This window comes from Phascolarctos cinereus, unplaced genomic scaffold, assembly GCF_003287225.1.
Source record: "Phascolarctos cinereus isolate Bilbo 61053 unplaced genomic scaffold, phaCin_HiC Scaffold_2;HRSCAF=192, whole genome shotgun sequence".
Lineage (NCBI taxonomy): Eukaryota > Metazoa > Chordata > Mammalia > Diprotodontia > Phascolarctidae > Phascolarctos > Phascolarctos cinereus.
The window spans coordinates 112,383,786-112,403,826 of NW_027555625.1; the positions used below are offsets into that span (position 1 = coordinate 112,383,786).

Here is a 20,041-nt window from a genome sequence, read left to right on the forward strand (position 1 = left end):
TTTATTCCATACATCTGTATTTTGTATGTACATAAATATATTTTTAAGCATATTATCTCATGCACAAAATGTGAGCTCCTTGAGAACTAAGAGGCTTCCTTCCTTCCTTCCATCCGTACCCAGTACAGTGAATGGCATATAAGTGCTCAATAAGTGATTACTTGTCTGTGTCTCCTTGGACATCCTGACTTTCCAGGTCATCAGTCTCATAAATTCTCATAAGCCTTACTGTTAGAAGAAGACCTAATCCTAGAGTCATGGAATGTGAGTTCAGTTTCCAGGTCCTTTTGCATACTGCCAGTGTGACCTTGGGCTAGTGAGTCGACATCTCTGGACCTCAATTTCCTCATCTGAGGAAAAATCTGATATGTACAAAAATATTTATAGCAACTTTTGTATGGTAGCAAAAATAAAAAAGAGAAACTACAGGGATGCCCATCAACTGGGAAATGGCTAAATGGATTGTTGTATATGAATGTGATGGAATACTCTTATGTTGTAAGAAATAAGAGAATAGATGATTTTGGAGAGAAATGGAAAGACTTGTATGAAAAATTTTGAAGAAATGGGTAGAACCAGGAGAACATTTTATAAGACTATAACATTATAAAGGCAAACAACTTTGAAAACTGTAATATGATCAATGTTATCCAATGTTATATATTTCAGAGGACTGGCGATAAAATGTATTATCCATTACAGAGAAGTGTTGGATTTAGAGTGTAGAATGAGACTATCTATCTATGCGCATATATATATATATGTATATATATATATATATATACACATATACATATATACATATATATATGTATACACACACACATACATACATACATACATATACACACACGTACATACATACATACCAATGAGAGAATTTGTTTTGTTTGACTGAATGTTTGTTACAAGGGATTTGTTTTTTGTCTTTGTTTTTTCTAAAGTCATAAAAGGTAAGAGGGAGAAAAAATGAATTGCTGTTAAATTTTAAAACAATTAAAGATTAAGAAATATTTTAAAAATGTTAAAAGAAAGGCTTCCAACCAAGAAAAATTTACCCACAAAATGTAGTATAATTCTGTGTGGGGGGAAAAAGTATCTTTAATGAAGTAGAGAATTTTCCAACATTTTCTTTGTGGAAAAAAAATAGAACAGTATAAACTTGGAAATGAAAATGTATTAGTCAAGAAAAATTTCGAAGGCAAATACTTTTGAACAACTGAAGAACAGATATATAGGTAGGATGTATGGATAGATGGAGAGATAGATAGATAGATGATAGATAGATAGATAGATAGATAGATAGATAGATAGATAGATAGATAGATAGATAGATAGATAGATGAATGGATGGATGATAGAGAGTGAGCATTTATTAAGTGCTTACTAAATGTGCCAGCTATTGTGCAAAAAACTGAGAATACAAATACAAGCAAAAACAAAGTCTCTGCTCTCAGGGAACTTACATTCTAATGAAAGAAGACAACACATAAAAGGAAACTGAAAAGGGGCTGGTGAAAAGAGGTACCCTTGTGAAGTCAAGAGTTCAAGGTAGATCCAGGAATTATGGGCAGAGCTGGATTTGAAGTAAAAATGGTGCTTTCTCAAATAAAAGATTAGGAGATGAATTCACCATTTGGTGTAGGATACTATAGATACAGAGGTTTCCGTCTTTTGTTATCTATGATTAAACTCCTCTTTCATATGTTAGAGGTTCATTCCAACATTCTTTGTTTTTTGGAATATCGTATGTCAGTGTTACTGGATTTTCTTATAAAGAAGGTGCAATTCTAGACTATTCTAATGGATTTTTCTTGATAGAAATAAATGACTTTATTTGACATTAAAATTCTGAGGGTTACCAAATAAATTCCTTTGTGATTAAAGTTTGAGGTTTCTCATTGTCAATGGTATGTTGATTCTATCAATACTCTACTTTTTAAAAAAATACTTCTGAAAATTTTCCTGCAAGATGATATGTAAGCATTTTAATTCATTGTATTATCTGGGAGACCTTTTACTTTCACGTTATTTCTATCCTCAAGGTCAATTACTTTCTAATGGATAGAATTAATGTAGTCTTCTAATGCTGTTATCCTTGTGTTTTGGCGTTAGCTCTCTTAGTATTAATCTTACGAGGCTATGCTCCTCTTTTTTCTTCATTTTCAGATAACAATACTTCATTCCATTTTTCATATGTACCATTTAAGAATCTGACTTGGTTGATGACTTCCCAATGCAGTTGCATTGGTGGATTTTTTTTTAGCAACTCCTTTTTTTCTTCCTCATTTAAATCATTACCACTTGTTTCATTAAATTTCATTCTTGAGAGCTTTCTTATCCATCTTGCACTGACTAATTGAAAAAAAATTTAGGCAATTGGTTCTAACCTAATTCATGATATAACTGACCAAATTAGCATATATGAAAAATTACATGTCTGTGTTTCTTTATTATTCACAGTGTGTAAGTGTGATTGATATAAAATTTAATTATTGACCTTGGAAATGGGTTAATTTGAATTACTGCTTCCTGACTGCCTTCTTTTTGGTGGAAGCATGTAAATAATTAAATAGCCTACAGGTAGGTATATCAGAAGTAGGGGGTAAAAATCAATGGACTCATGAAATCCATTAGCTGAATAATTCTTGTACTGTTACATTATATAAAGTCAAATCTTGAATAATATAATACAAGTGAAAATATCATGCTAATAAGAATATTTTCTAACCCAATTGCCCTCATATCATATATCACATAGTATTTTATACAAAAATATTCCAGTACAAGTGTACTGAAAGTGTACATTTTATTTAAAATGGCTTTCTTAAATGTACATATATGTGTATATATTGAATTTTTGTCAGTCAAATAATGTAAAATGAACTTGACACCTGACAGTTTAACAAGAATATTGCAGTGAATCAATAAGTAGCCAGTATATTACGTTGGAATATAAATAATTGCTCCTTATGTGATTTTATTATTGAGTGTTTATGTAGAAAGTTTTCTTATAATTGGGCATACTTGTACAGGAAAATAGCCTGAATTTGCTGTTAAAGTTTCAATTCAGCTTCTGAAAACCTTGTGTATAGTTCATGTAACCTAATCTGTAGGGAGTCCATTGACTTTTAGTAATAAAACAAAAAGAATAGGTTATTTCCTTTCCAGTTTGTTTTTCCATGTTCTTCTTACTCTTTATTTAGTCACTTGCTTTTGAATTCATTTAGCATTTTAAGATAATTGAAAAGGTTTGTCAGTAAAATTTAGTAAGATTGATAGGTGCATTTGAGACTTCTGTTAAAACTAGTTGCTATTGGTTTTTTTCTTTTCACAAAATGTGTCCAGTCATTTTTTTTCCAACTAGTTATTTTGACATTGCTTTGATTTTCATTAATTTCTTTTGCATTTGGTAAACCCTGATACAAGAATACCTCAAACATGCCTTCGGTCACCTAGCCAAAATTTTTTTGTGTGTATTTTTGAATCACTTTTAATCACCTAAATCTAATTTTTTTCTGATAGTCCTTTAGGTAGGCTTTGTGCTCCAGACCTCATGATTTAATTTGCTACAGATCTGCCATTAGAAGCTGATTATTGTTTCCAAGTAGAATTGCTGCATGTCAGTATTCATGAGTAACTCTTCTAAATCATGTTTTTCAAAAATCAATTCAGCCTCCAAGAAAAAGAGCTAATTATCTCTGGTATGATTCTACTTTTTCAGAAAGATTTTTTGAAATGGAATTCTTAAGAACATTTACAAATAGAATTGTGCAATGGGGATAATAACAGCACCTACCTTACAGGGCTGTCGTGAGGATCAAATGGCATAATATTTGTAGAAAGAACGTAGCACATTAACTGGCACATAGTAGACACTATATAAATGCTTCTTTTATTCCCTTTCCCTTTCATCAAGGAGGATAAAGGGGAGTGTGTGTTGTGACCAGGGGGAGGTTCTAGGTCATTGGTGGGCTAAATAATTTGGGATGTGGGGTGTGGATCCTGCTGTAGAGCAGAGTTGTCTGTCTCTCTCATGGGAAGGAATTGATATATTTCTGAGAATGAGACAGGAGAGTCAGGGCAAGCTTTACAAGGCAGTGGCAAAAACTGCCTAAGGGAGATCCTAGAATGGATATCACAGAAGTTTTTATTCCGTGAGGAATGCAGAGAATAGAGAAGGACTAGAAAAGTATAGAAGCTATGAACTGGGGAATGAGGCTCTAGAGTAGACAAAAAGGGAGGATGAGTTGGGAAAAGAAATAATCTCTATAAATGGGCATAAACATTGAAATTAAAAAAACCTAATGAATAGGACTAGTTGAAGAGGAAGAGAGAAAGAAGGAATCTATTTGACTGAGAGGAGAGAAAAAGAGAGGAACTAAATGATAAGATAAAAGCAAGTTAAAAAGAGGAATTAATAAGCCAGACTCCAAAGAGGAAGGCATAACAAATAGGAGAAAGGGAATTTGGGGAGAAGGGAGGAGAGCCAGAGCAAATAAGATTTCTTTAGAAAAGATAAAGTTAACTAAAAAGACAATACTGTGTTTTTAATGAAAGAGGGGAAAAAATCATAACGGGGAGGGGGACAATATTAGAGGCAAATGAAAGAAAATATAAATCTAACTTTCATAACTTTAAATTTGAATGGATTAAACAATCCATTAAATGAAAAGAGTGACAGATTGGCTAAGAAAGCAAAATCCTATAACTTGTTTCTCACAGGAAATGCATAAAACAAAGATACACGTGGAATAAAACTGAGGGGTTGGAAAATTTATTATGTATCAAATGAATCCAAAAAAGCAGAGGTTGCAGCCATACTATCTAACAAACATTCAAAAAATAATTGGAAACTCCATTATACTAAAAGGAACAGCAAAAACCAAACCAATATCAGCATTAAACATATGTGCTTCAAATGCCTTAGCATCCAAATTAATAAAGGAAACAGTAACTGAACTATAAGAATACATAGTAACAAAATACCAAGAGGAGACTCCAGTGCCCTCCCTCAGTTTTGGATCATCCTAATAGAAAGATAAACAAAGAAAAAAATATGTAACTGAACAAAGTGCTGGTGAAACTGGGGCTAAAGACATGTTATATTCTTAATGAGATTGCAAAAGACTATGCATATTTCTTAGGACATATGGAACTTTTATAAAAACTGGCCATTTATTAGAGGACAGAGATATTGCAAACAAATGCCAAAAGGCAAATATAGTGAAAGTGAATCTATCGTTAGGTAGACCTCAAAGATGGTGGGCTAGCACTAAAAGAAATACGTTTATAAGGAAAAAAATTAAATATAATCATAACACTTATAATGTAATTATTTATTATAAGTGGCATCAGCTGTATGCTAATGGAAAAATGTGGGAAAGAAGAATTCTTGGCAGTTAACAGCTTTTGGAGGGGCACTTCTACCAGTTTTTGTTACAGAGCTGAATGTACATCTAAAGCATATAGGATGTTTCTCTTCTATAAAATGAGAGTAATAGCAGTACTTCCCTCCCAGGGTTGTTATGAGGATATTTATTAAGATCTTTGCAAACCTTAAAGTGCCTCTATTATAATGATAGTTATTTTAATTGGTAATCATAATGAAGAATTATACCCAAATGCCCTTAATAGATAAAATATTTTAAAAACCAATTATTATTAATTGCAATACTCTGTATTATACCTTAATTTTTTGATGATGATTTTATAATTGTGATCTTAGCTTCTCCTCTAGAACATGAGTGTAGCTGTAGACTATTTCTCCATTGGTGAATGATTATTACTCATATTCATATTTGATATTCTAGATTTTTTGTTTTTCCAAATGAATTATATTTTTATGAAGTTTTATAAAGTATGCCCTTTGTAATTTGATTGGCATAGCATTAAAAGTATAAATTAATTTTGATAGTATTGTCATTTTTGTTATATTGGCACAGCCTACCTTTGAGCATTGAATATTCCTCCAGCTATTTAAGTTGTTCTTTATTTCTTTAAGGAGTACTTTGTAATTGAATCTATGCAAGTTTTTTGTGTGCCTGGGGAGGCAGTTTTTTTCCCCTTATCCATTCTGTTGCTTTTTTTCCACTTTATTGGGTTATTTAATCCATTCACGTTTATATTTTCTTCCATCTGTCCCTAAAATTGCCATTTTTTCAAAGTTATGATTTTCCCCATTTCACTTTTTTTTGCCCCTTTCTAAAAAGGATTTCTTTTGTCTCTTCACTGTCTATCTACTCTTTCTATTTACTCTATGCCCTTGTTCTTTAATTCATGACCCCTGTAATCATCTGGTCTCTTCTCTCTTTGTATTCTTCATACGAGATATCCATTCTGGGTTTTCCTTTCCATATGCTTTCTGCCAGTGCATTAGGCTTACCCCAAGGATTCTCCTTTTCTATTGTTCCTCACTCTCAGAACAATTCCAGTCATTGCATTTGTCAAAGAGGACAGTGTTCCTTGGTAGACCTCTTCCCCCACCACTGATTGATACCCTCTTTTGTCAATCTTTTTTCTACATTTGTCAGGAGACATTTTCCCTTATGTCCATGCTCTTTCACTCCTCCAGGTGCCAGTAGTCCCCAGGACAATATAGACTTTTCAAGCACTGAATCCCCTAGACCTTCTCTTCCTTCACCTAAAGCAGCATTCATCAGTGGAACCCTCTCCTACTTTCAGAGTGAGGCCTCCTTCCTTTCCTTCTCCCACTTTCAACTTTTCCACTCTCCTTCTTACCCACTCCCTTATGGGCTTTTCTCTTTTTGAGAGCACAGCAGTCAACTTCCTATAATTGTTAGCCCTTGATTTGATGCTAGAGCAGCACACATTCTTTTCTATCCCCCTCTGCCCCCCCCAACTTCTTTCATGGACCTTTTCATGTTGTACTGTTGTCTCACATGTTGTCCTGCAAAAGAAGCATTCACCTGTAGGCAAGGTGTTTTCAGGTTCTATTCTTAATGACCTCTGTCCTCCTTTTCATTATTACTTCAAGTAGATTTGTACCTAGTCATCTAGGTCTGCCTCCCATCCTAATGCTAGCCAGACCTGGGGGGAAGGAGGGGAGGAGAAGGCGGCTTATAATAATAAAGTAAGAAATGGAAAGGAATGTACAAACCCTGTGGGAGTCCTGCTTCTTACCCCAGGCAGCACCTCATCCCAATCCCAGCTCTTTGTAGGGGTGGTGAATAATGGCCCCCAGCCTTGCTTGTCTCTCTAGAGTCCTACAGCTCAGGCACAAGAAGCTGAGCAACTGGGAGCTTCAGTCCACAACTCGTGGGCCTCTCTCTCATCCCAGTGCATTTTTCTGTTATTTCATACAAGTGAAGTCAAATAAAGCATGTCAGAGGTTTCTTAAAATTGTTTATCTAGAAAGAAATCTCTTATGATCTTTCTATTGTTATTTTGTTGCTGACCTTGCCTGTTGAATTTGTTCACTTCTCCTGTATTTCTGTTATTTGGGGTGTTTGAGGAGCAAATATCTCTTCAGTTCTGGTTTTGTTTCTAAAAATATTCTAATCTCCTCAATATTCTTGTACTTCCATCTTTGTGCTGTATGGTTGAACTCAGATTTTCACGCTAGGTCATCCCAGGTTGTATCCTAAGCTCCATTGCTTTTCAGAACACATTATTCCATTCCCTCCTTTTTCTAGTGGGTGCTGAATAATCTTGAGTTATTTGAATGTTCTTTCCTTTGTATCTTTCTCCTGATGGTTTGTAAAACTTTTTTCTAAATTGAACTATTACATTTAACCACTATATGTTTTGGAGTGTATAACATTGGGGGTTTTTAGTTTTCTTTGTTTGTTTGTTTTCTGGAGATAATATGTGAATTCTTTCCATTGGAGTTTTATTTTCTGTGTTCAAAAGTTCTAGAAAGTTCTTTCCTCTCCTTTTCTATTATTTTCTTTATTATGATGTTAAAGTTTTTTGTCCTATCCTGTTCTTCTGAGAGATCTATGATGCTTAGATTATATGTGTGCATCCTTTCTTTAAGATTAGTATTTTTTGCTTGATAGTGAGTATATATTCTTTTAATGTTCCTGTTTTTTTGCTTCTTCTGGGTTATCTTTCATTTATGTGAATTTGCATTCCTAGTCTATTAGTTTATTCTTTTGTTTCTTTGGTGAGGTTTGTCATTGCAGATTCAAATTTTTCTGTTCTGCCTTTTTGTTTTTGTTTTTGTTTTTTTTTGCTGTGCAGTACATAAATTGTACTCTTATAATTCACATTTCTCTTTTAAACCACTCAGGAATAGTATGTTGTAGTTCCATGTTTTCAAATTCCATAGGGTTCTCTTTCTCATCAAGTGTTGCATCATTTTCCTTGAGCTCACTTATTATGTCTGGAAGCTACGTACCCTTCTGTGGTTACTGTTGATTCATCTGTTTTTTTGTTCAAGGTCTTTGAGACTTCTTCCTGAAATCTTTGGTGCTTTTAGTCTCTCCCCTCCCCCCTTATTTGCAGTATCACTCACTTCCTGACTCCCTCCTCTCTGACTGAGCTTTCACTGGATGCTGGATCTCAAAGCTTCTCAGACTCCTCCTGTTCTTAGCAATTCACTGTTCACCAGCCTAGGTCTTTTTCTGGGTGATCAGAACTGGACCCAACTGGATGCTGTGCTTTTTCCTGCACAAATGCTGTACAATTCCTCTCACACACAACAGACTGTCCTGGTGACCAACAAGTCCCAGGCCCTCTATTCCTTAATTCTCTGGCCCAGCACTGGCAGTTCAGCACTTTGCAGTGCTGGTGCTTTCAGGTTCCAGTCCCTGGCAGGCTTTTACTTCAGAAGGATAGTGTTCTGCTAGAAGTCAAGGCCTAAGCAAAATTCCATAGCCTGGAGCTGTGTTGCATGGCCATAAAAAGAGGGAGGGGCAACCAGAGTGTAAGAAGGGACATTTGGGGTTTTTTAAAATTTTTTAATATATTTTTTCCAATTGCATGTAAAAACAAATTTTAACATTCGTTTTTAAAATGTTGAATTCCAAATTGTTTCCCTCCTTCCTTGCTCCCCTCCTTCAGAAAGCAAATAATTTGATATATTATATAAATATGCAGTCTCATGCAAAACATATTTCCATATTTCTGTATTAGCCAACATGGTGAAAGAAAACACAGATCAAAAACAAAAAAAGAAAAAGAAATATAGTTTTTTTAAAAATATGCTTCTAGCTGCATTCGGACTCCATTGAGCATTTTTCAAAAATAAGCTGTTCAGAATTGTTTTGGATCATATTGTGTTGCGGAGAATATGTAAGTCATTCACAGGTGATCATGGTACAATATTGCTATTGCTATGTGTGATGTTCTTCTCATCCAGTTCACTTCACTGGGAGTGGGTTTTGATATAAGCTTCTGTTGTGTCCTTAGGTCTGTTAATGCATCTTTGCTGCCAGTAGTGGGAGAGGTAGAGGAGAGGTGCTAAATGAGTTCAGGGTCAGTAAATGTCAGTTCCTGGTTTGGGGGTTGGTTTATTGTTTGGTTTTTACCTTCTTTTGGATTCTGGGTATCCTAGGACATGGAAACAGCTGAAGTTGCTTTATCTTTGGTGGCTAATTTCTATTTTGGAGAAGTTTGAAGGGTCATGGAAATAGGAGAAAATGTCTAGTCTGCTATCTTGTCATTCACATCACCCTGAAGTTTCTTCATTGCATTTCTTAAAAGGTGTTTACTGTTTATAAAGGAAAAAATTTTAAGTGAGACCAGTTAATGATTGTATTATATAATCTAAATTAATCATTATTATCTTGACTTGTATTATTTCGCGAAGATGTTGTCATAACAAATATAATTACAAGTCATATAATCCATTAAATTCATTGACAAATTTGTAAAAAAAAAAAGTATTGATAAACTTGAGTTTTTCAATTAAATGTGATGACACCATAAAATTTATTTTTTGTCCAGATCTGTAATATCAGAGTATAGAATTAAACCTTAACATAGGCTTAGAGAGTTGCCTGTGCCACTAAGAAGCTAATTGACTTGCCCTGGGTCACTAAACCAGGATGTGTCAGAAAAAAAACTTAAATAGTTTTTCTGCCTCCAGGGCCTGCACTCTTTCCACTACTCATGTTACCTCTCTATTATTTAAGATAATATTTCTTTTTACTGCAGAATGTTAAACTGATATTTTCTTGAGTGGAAGTTGCTTTGGGTTAGGAAACAGTTAGGTGTTCTGTCCTCCCTACCCTGTAAGACTGTTTCTAGAATAAAATGCGATAATATATGGGAATACACTTTAAATCATGTTGAGGGCCGATCTTAAGAGTCTGATAAGGGTTTAAGATCCAAGGCAGAGTTTGACCTCTGCCCAGGCTTTTACCCAAAAGGGCTCAATGATTAAGTGGTACGGCTCTCCAATCCCTTCCTGATTAGGAGGTCCCTGAGACATTCCTTCTCACTCTTTTAACCTTAGATTTACACATTCACTCCTCTATGCAGGTGGCACCAAGGTGCCTGGGAAAACCTTGGAAAATACAACCCAATCTGGGAACCCTGATAACAAGGAAATTCATGTTGTCACATCCTCAGCAGATGTTCTGGGGAGTATCTCACGGGGAGGACTCTTTGAAGTTAGGCTAGATTTTCTCTATATATCCTGTACCTTCAGATGAATGAACTGAGTCAGTAATTCTGCTCCGCCTGGCCCATGTCACAAGTTATTTCACACCTCTCTGTTCGGTGTACAATCTGGTTGTGGGCAACAAAATCAAACTTGACATAAAAATATAAATCATATATGTTATTGTCATTTAGGAGTTAAAAATCTTAAAATATAATTATCAATAATTCTTTTTTTCATATAGATCAAATCCTTTTTATGAACCCAAACTAACTCCTACTCCAGATAATTGGGTGAGTCCAGCTCCAGAACCAGAAACGGAAAAGAAAATGAAAAGAAAAGCCCCTGAGCCACCAGGACGCTTCCCAAAAACAGAAGGAAGGATCACTGAGAATACTGGTGTTTCTGTAGGAGCAGATCTCTCATCTTCTCCTAAGGTAGGTTTTAGTATTTAACAAAGAGTCATAGTGTTTGCCTTTTTGTGCCTTTCATTTCAAGTTTAAACAAAAAGAAATGTGAGATATCTTTGACTATATTGTTACTTAAGTAAATCCATTTTGATGTAACTTAATGGGTATATTGCTATGCCTTATTGCCACACCAAAGTGAACATATTAGTTGTATATCTAAGATTTTGTAAGTGCTCTTTTGAAATCATTGGGGGGAAAAAAAGCACAAAAGCAATAATTATTGCAGTATTGGCAGCTGTGGGTTAAATAAAAGGAGTTCTAAGATGTGTGGAACCATTTTATTCTCGTGTAGAGGAAAGAATAGAAATCATCTTCTAGTAAAGCTACTGGATTCAGTAATGCTTCGTTGAACTAAGAATTCCACTTGGAAAAAGTTGTTTTCTGATTGACTAATACTCACTTAAATCTTAGTCTAACTGCCTTTTTTTTCCCCTGTAGAATTTAATGCATAATGATTATATGGAATGAGAAGGAAAATGGTTTCAAATTCTGAACAGAGCCTGAAACTTTTAAATAATTTAATTTTAAAGAACAGCGTTCTGCATGAAGTAAAAGTGTTGGTGTTTCGTAATTCTAAGATCTCTAACTTCTTTAATCTATAGTAACTATTCATATACTTCTGTAGATAATGCTTTTTTTCACCCTCTAATAAGTAGTCTTTTTTGCTGTACACTTTTGAAGCCTCATTTCAAAACCACTTTTATTTTTGAAGATTTGTAGTCAGTCAAGGGTAACTGAAAGTTGCCTCTCAAAATTGCTAATCAAACTTTAGAAGAATTACGTGTAAGGTGGTTTTTTTTGCTACTTTGTGTATTTTTTCTTTTTCCTTGTATGAACAGCTAATTGTGTTTGTATATTTTAAGCATTTGCAACAAGGAAGTAAAATTTCTTATCAAAATTATATGCACATTTGTTATATACATATATATGTCCCAATTAAATGCTAGAGATTTATTTTTCTTTTTTCTTATAGCCTGTGATTTATATCATTTTACTTGGCAGTTTGGATGTGAAGTAAACTTAGTTTAAGCAAACCATATATATTTAATAGTTTAATAAATTAAGAAGGATTAAGTACTGTACTTCACAAAGTAATCATTTTAAATAGACATTAATGAATGGTTTCTGTTTGTGAATGTTTGATTACCCACTTTTAGAAATACAGGTATCAAAGCAAGGTGCTCTTTAAGAAAGTTAATGTTGCTAGTCTTGATTCTAACAGCCCTACCCTCTTTCCTATTAGTTTTTAGTTGTAAATGTTTAAGTTGTTAAAGTTAAGGTAGAAAAAAGTTCTTGCTCTGTATTGTTAAATATCTGTACGTGTGTGTGTGTGTGTGTGTGTGTGTGTGTGTGTGTGTGTGTGTGCGAGAGAGAGATGAACACACAGAACTAACGAGGGGCTACGACTCCAGGCCTCTTGCATTGTGACCTTTAGGACTGACACAGGACTGGAGACATGAAGACTTGTCCTTCTCTCTCTCTTTCCCTTTCCAACAAAGGTAGTAATCCAGTGAACACAATCCAGTTAACATCTGTCCTTGCTAGGGAAGAAGGGTGAGTGAATATGCTACCCTATAACTAGCTTATATCTCATGCGTGAAATATACCCCTTTCTCCCTCTTGATTCCAAGAATCTGTAGTTTTTTTCAAGTGGCATCTCCTACAGGAAACCTATCCTGATCTCTGCTCCCCTTGGTTGCTAGCTAATGCCCTTTCCTCCAGAAATTACTCTGTATTTACTTTATATAAATTCTATATTTGCTTATTTTTGTTTGTATTGTTTCTCCCCAGTAAAATGTAAGCTGCTTGAGAGCAGAGATTTTTCCCCCTTTTTTTGTCTTTTAATAAACCCAGCTCCTGGCATAATGCTTATCATATAGTAGGCATTTAATAAATAGTCTTTGAATAAATGAATGATGATACTGAACCATAAGAAAAAGGTTACATTTTATTCAATATCCTCTACTTTAATTTCATTAAACTCTTTTAAAATTTGTATTAAGAGGGATGATAACAAAAGAGGAATATATTAGAGGTAACAATGGAAGGAAATACACATTTGAAAATCATAGCAAAGAATGCGAATGGGGCAAACTTACTCATATAACAGAGGAAGGTAGCAAAATGGGTAAGTAAAGTCTAACAATATGTTAATTATAAGAAGCACACTTGAAATAAAGAGTCAAAAAATGAAGAACTAGAGCAGAGTTTATTGAATTTGTTTATCCCACCCCCAACCCCTCTTCTCTCTTACCTCCATGCTGGTGCTCCTCACAAATGTTTTACTCATGGTCACCACCTCCTCCAGTTCTCCCTCTCTTCTATCCACCCCCTCCCTTCTATTATTCTCATCCCTTTTTACTTCCTTATAGGTTAACATAGATTTCTGTATCCAACTGAGTGTGTGTGTTATTCCCTGTTTGAGCCATTTCTGATGAGAGTAAGGTTTAAGCTTTGCCTGCCACCTCCCCAACCCCACATCTTCCCCTTCATTATAAATATCTCTTTGATGTCTCTTTTGTGTGAGATAATTTACCCTATTCTGTCTCCTCCCCCTTCTTCTTCCAGCGTAATCTTCTTTCTCATCTTTTTTTTTTTTGGAGTATCATCCCATCAAAGTCACCTTATATCCAAAGTCACTCTCTGTCTACGTATACTCCTTCTAATTGCCCTTATAGCAATAAAATTCTTAAGTTACAAATATTATCTTGCCATATAGAATTATAAACAGTTTAGCCTTATTGAGTCCTGTATTTGGAGATCAATTTTTTTATTTAGTTCTGGGTTCCAATCATTTTAGAGAGCAATTTGGAGCTGTGCCCATTTATATTTGACCCAAGATGTTCTGGCCTGGTCCTGACCCAGGCCAGTCACCTGATAGTTTAGGTTTGATGTTGGAACCAAATGAGTTCTCCTACCTAGGTCATCTAGCAGTTAATAGCAGAAAAAATATTTTTACTTAGCAATAGCAGAAGGATATTCAGAGTGGTGGACACTGAGGATACCTCAGGTTGATTTTAGCTGAGGTGAGCTCCCTTGCTTGAATTATCCCCTGAGATTATGATCCAATCATCACCAAATGCCTTGAGCTTCTCATGGCTACTTTGTACTTAGGCAGTGAGGAAATGATGTTAACAGCCTGAGGCTTACTCTCCTGAGCCAATGAATTCTTGAGGAATATCTCAGTAACTTTTAAGGAAAAATTAGCCTAACTCAAATAAGATTAGAATATTGTTTCTACCATCCCAAGTGATACCATTTCTAGAATTAGACCCCAAGAAGTTCAAAGAAGGAATCCAAGGGCTCACATGTACAAAAATATTTATAATAGCTATTTTTGTTTTGGCAAACAACTGAAAACTAAAGGGTGACCATTAATTAGAAAATGGCTAAAGAAATTATGGTATATTAATATAATGGAATATTGTTGAACTGTAAGAAATGATGAAAGGAATAGTTTCAAAAAAATCTCAGGTTTGTCTGAAGTGCTACCAAATTAATTAAGCAGAACTGAGATTACAGTTTATGCAATGACAACAACATTGTAAAGAAAAGAACTTTGAAAGACTTAAGAAATGTGATCAATGCAATGACCAGTCACAATTCCCGAAGACTTATGATGAAGCATGCAACCCACCCCCTGAGAGAGTGGGGATGGACTAATTGCCATTGTGTGAATTTGTTTTCAAGGGTTTTGCTGTTCTTTTTTTTTTATTTGTTTTTCAGTTTTGGGAGGAGGAATATGGATAGCAATAATGTTGCTAAAAGAAAAAGAAAATATAGAAATGATCATTGAAGCATTTTTGAAAATGCACAGAAAGAACAGAAGGAAATATAGATAAGCAGGACAGCTTTGAAGGTTGTTGATAGTTTCCTGGGAAACTATAAACAGAAGGTTCCTGGGAAATGTTTAACAATTGACTCTCCAAAAATAAAAAAATGTGTGGGTACACCACACGCTTTTAAATTTAATCTGTATTATTAACATTTTTCCTGTCACTTTCTTAAATCTAGAAATCGGCAAAATAAATGAAGCTCCAATTTGTAGTGTTCGTTTATTTCTAGGGTGTAAATGTTCTCACTGAAGATTTGACAATCAGCTCTCATGAGCCAATATGAATTGTCTCTAGCAAACCCCTAGTTACATGTTGAATTTATTATATACTCAGAAGGAAAAGTAAACTACACATAATACAAAATCACTGTTTCCAGTATAATTGTTGCCTACTTTCTATATAGAAATACTCATTTAGTTTGGTATTAAAAGTTAAGTTCAGAATTTTAAAAACAGAAAAGTAGGGATTGTTTCATTACTTGTATTTTCTTTGCCTTCCATATTGCTTGACACATAGCACACACTCAGTAAATGTGTGTTGAATTATTTATTAATAAATGTTTTTCAATTAAGTTGATGTAATGACTATTATCTTTCAAATATTGCATGTTGAAAACTAAAAATAAATTAATTAAAGAAAAAAACAAAAAAAATCAAATATTGCTTCCTCCATAAATCCTTTTTCTGTCCCTTCAGCCAAAAGTAATCTTTACTTTCTCTATGCATCACTTGCATTTTACTTTTACCCTACCTATAATTCTTCTCATAGTCTGTCTTATAGTTATAGGTAGACTATATACATATGTATATAGATAGATATCAGCCAACCTGTCCTTTTTGTTGTTCCTCACACATAACATTCTTTCTCCCATCTTTGTACCTTTGTACAGGCTGTCCCCTTGTGTGGGAGATACTTCTGCCTTTCTTCCATCCTTGCAATCTTAAGTTTTCTTCAAAGCTCAGCTTAAACACTACCATCTACATGAGATCTTTCCTTTCCTTCTGAGCTGCTAGTGCTTTGCCCTTGAAATTGTTTCCTACTTATTTTATATTGTATATATTTATATATTTACATACTATCATTTCCCAATAGAATTTAAGGACCTTGAGAATAGATACTTTTTTGGGGCATTGTATTCATAGTAACTGGTACATATTAAGCACTTAATAAGTACTTAATGATTGGTCTCTTTGAGTTGATTGTAAACTTCTTTAAGACAGGGACACTGTGTCTTGTTTATCTTAGTATGTGTCTGCCTCAAACTCAATCGCTAATGTATATTTGTTGAATCAAAGTCAGAATTTTAGATATATTTCACATCATGGAAGTAGAACATTATTAATACTCTCTACATTTTTGTATAAAATGACACTGCCCTGGCTCAACATATTTTAATGACATTTGACATAGAAAACATTTCTTAAAATTCATCTGTTCCAATCAGTTTTCATTCACATATCTTCTTAGAGTAGATTCCAAAAGGATGACTGTCACACAGTGTGAAAGGACCAAGAAAAAGTAGAGGAAAGATTATAGGACTTAGAGCTGGAAGGAATCTAAAAGGTAATGTAGTCCAACTCCCCCATTTTACAGATCACGAAACAGAGGCCTGGAAAGGTTAAGGGATTCATCTAGACAGTAAATGGTAGAACTGGGATTTGAACTTGGGTACTCTGATTTCATGTCCAATACTCTCTCCCTTATACCACATAGCCTCTTCAATGAATGATTCCTGAGTTATATGCTTCATGGAAAACGTATTACATAGTCTCAGAGAGCAAAAATGACAGATTTGAAAATGAGTAATGATGATCTATGATGTGGAGTTCACTTTTCTTTTCTAATATCAGGGGACAGAAAGGTTTTTCACTGACCCAAATACAGTATCCAAGCAATACCAGTGACAAATGTGCATAATAAAGGCAGGATTCATAGGTAGATAAAGAACCTTACCTTCTTAGTTTACCTTTTTTTCTGGTTTAAATTCATTTGCATGACAAGCCTGCAAATACAGAGATGTTTTACCTTGATTAGGTTGTTGTCCATAGCAGAGGACTATGATCTTTACCCAGACAAAGGCTTACTCATAGTCTGGGTGAGCTGTATGTTTTTTATTAGCTGGATGCCATGACTAAGACTAAAGAGCTATCAGTTTGCCTGTATTGGTGAAAGGTTCTAACCAGTCTTGCTTCAGAATTTGGACCTAGAGAGATGATCTCAGGCCCTGGTAGTATGGAACAATGCCCAGCAGGGAGTACTTATGAGCCTTTATTGATCACAAAACCATATGAGACCAGAGAGCAGTACCCAGAAGGGATTACCACCCCCAGAAGCCACTGGAAGAGGAGTAAAACAATTCCCTGCTGAGACTCCATGCCTAACAGTCCTTAGTAACCTTGAGACCAATGGGATCTAGTGAAGTGACTCATCTAGTAGACACAGTGAGAATAATACAATGACATTACCAAAAGACATCAGTGGTCCTATAACATCCTTCATAAATGTGACCGGCCCATAATTAATTCCTTTTTGTATGTGCCCCTCATTCATTATGCCTATGCATGCCCATTCTCACTCAATGGTGTGTATATTTGTAAGAGAGTGTGTCTTAAGTTTGTGGCAGGAATGTTCTATTTCAACTTTTCTTACTTTGCTATTTCATGAAATACCTTTGCTCTTAATTAATTGTGTTCTCTAACCAGAAAAAAAGTAAACATATCAGTGGGGGCTCAAGAGCTATGGTTTTGAATGAATTCAGAGTCATAGAGCAGCAGTTCTCTGAGTACCCTTTCAAGGTACCCATGAGGTCAAAACTTCTTATAATAATACTAAGACATTTTAATTTCTAATATAGTAAATATCCATTGTTATAACTCATGTAAACAGAAGCTGTTTGGGGGGGGTCTGCAATAATTTTTTAGAGTGTAAAGGGGTCCTAAGATCTAGAACTTTTGAGAATCGTTGCCATAGAGTACCTTGATCCTAGCTATTCTTGGGGAGGGGGGTGAAAAGGAGTTGCCTTAGGTGCTACATTTATGTTCTGATTAAAGATGACTCAATAATTAGTAGGTTTAACATTTTGTAGCCTGAGATTTGGAGTCAGGAGGAGCTAAATGAATTCAAATCCTGTCTCAGATACTTACTAGCTGTATCACCCTGGGCAAGTCACTTAACTTCCTCTAACCTCAGTTTCTTCATCTATAGAATAGGAATACTAATATCACCTACTTCATTTTGTTGTATGAGGATCAAATGAGGTAACATGTAAAGCCCTTTACAAACCTTAAAGTGCTATGTAAATACTACTTATAATCAAGATTATCTGGATAGTATTGCTGTTGCATAGCAAATCCATTTTTAAATTTGACAGTACCTTTAGTACTCTGTAATTGTTTGCTCTTCTGCTATTTTAGCTCTTTACTCTCATTTGGCATTCAATCTCCGCCCTTTTAAAATTTAAACCACTTGTACTTTTTGCCCTGGGGGAGATTTGAAAGGGGTCACCTCTGTTTTAAGGCTGGTGCTTTGCATTCATCTGAGAAACAAGCTGTCTTTTTCCAGCATGGAGTGTGCTACAGGGAGGAGTTGAGAAAGGGTCCCAATAGGAAACCTGGACAACTTCATCCTAAGTCATTTTGTTTAAAGTTCATTTTCAGAATGAAATATAGCCAATGCTGAAGCGTAAGTGAAAGAAAATCCAAAGCCAGTCTATCACCTCCCATTATCCATGTCTCCACTTTCCTCTATGAGTGCGGATAATTAATTCAGCAAGTATTTATTATATACTTATTATTGAACAGGCACTGTGCTAGGCCCTGGGGGTTACAAAAGTATGTGTGAGAGTGAAGAGTTGAGGATGATTCCTAAGGTTGTGAACTTATGTAAGTAGTAGGATGGTGTCTCCCTCAACAGAAATTGGGAAGTTAGGAAGGTCAGAGAGTTTGGGCAGGGGAAAGATAATGAGTTCTGTTTCAGACATGTTTGGTTTGAAACATCTGTGGGATATTCTGGCAGGAGATACCCAGTAGGAAGTTGGTAATATAGACCTAGATTTCAGGAGAGAGACTGAGGCTAAATATGTAAATCTTGGAGTCGTTTTCATAGAAATGATGGTTGAACCTATGGGAATTGTTGAGATCACCAAGAGGGAATAATATAGAAAGAAGAGAAATGACTGTACATTAAATAATTTAATGCTGAGAAATACAAAGGAAAATGATATGTAAGATTGCAGAGAGTTATTGGACTATTTTGTTTTGTGTGCCAAGGCACATTTATGATAAACCTGAAATTATAGCCATTTTACATATAGCATATGTATAGAGTATTACATAGCATGGATTTAGTTTTTCTGAAATTTGTTGCCTGGCACAGTTTTTATATAAACTCCAGCTAAAAAAGTCTGAAGAGCAAACCCAGCCCATGTGGGTTTGAATAGAAGTCTCAAAAATAATTAAAATAGAGTTGGTTTAAAGGAGCAGTTGTATATCACACATGATGCCATGTCTATTATATGGCACATATGAAAAGTTTGATAAAAAGCAGCTAAACAAAGGGTTTAGGTTATTTTTGTCTGTTAATTGGTTAACATAACCAGTTTATCTCTTACCAAATGACTATATGGCATTTAAACTATTTTAAATACTTGGATTAAGAGTTGTAATCTGCGGATTAATAAATATACAATGACTTTAATGTCATTAAGGGTGTGTTGGCATTTTCTTTACAAGTCCTATTGTAAGTAGAGCATTACTTTCTGTCTTGAAGTTTAATCAAGAGACTTTTTGTAAAGGGTCATTAAAAAGAACTCCTAATATGTCAAATGTATAAAGTATAAATTAATTTCTTAAGTTATAAATTTCATAGAAATTATCAGTCTACTAATTGTTTTGTTACTAGTTGTTTTCCAATTAGAAGTATAAGTTATGATTCTAATGCTTATGAGAGGATTGCATTAAGAAACAAAAAATAATCATTGGTAGTGTTTTATTTATGTAATGTGAGTAAACTGGAAATTTATTCGTGGTAGAATTTGAATACATTATTTGATGAATGCATATTTGAATTTGCAGATACAACACTGAATTTAAATATATTTACATATACATGTTAAAAATTTCACAGTCTCCATTCTCATCCTGAAATCCTTTGAAATCCAAAGGATC

General features: G+C 34.6%; 1 protein-coding gene across 12 annotated transcripts in view; it reads left to right on the forward strand.

The window, feature by feature from the left end:
* EHBP1 (EH domain binding protein 1) overlaps window positions 1-20,041 on the forward strand; it is a 384,193-nt gene that overhangs the window by 193,502 nt on the left and 170,650 nt on the right. For all 12 annotated transcript variants that reach the window (XM_020985470.2, XM_078149539.1, XM_020985475.2 and 9 more), the window contains one exon: window positions 10,815-11,007. In XM_020985470.2, coding sequence (XP_020841129.1) covers window positions 10,815-11,007 — 193 coding nt within the window. The remainder of the gene's footprint in view (window positions 1-10,814; window positions 11,008-20,041) is intronic.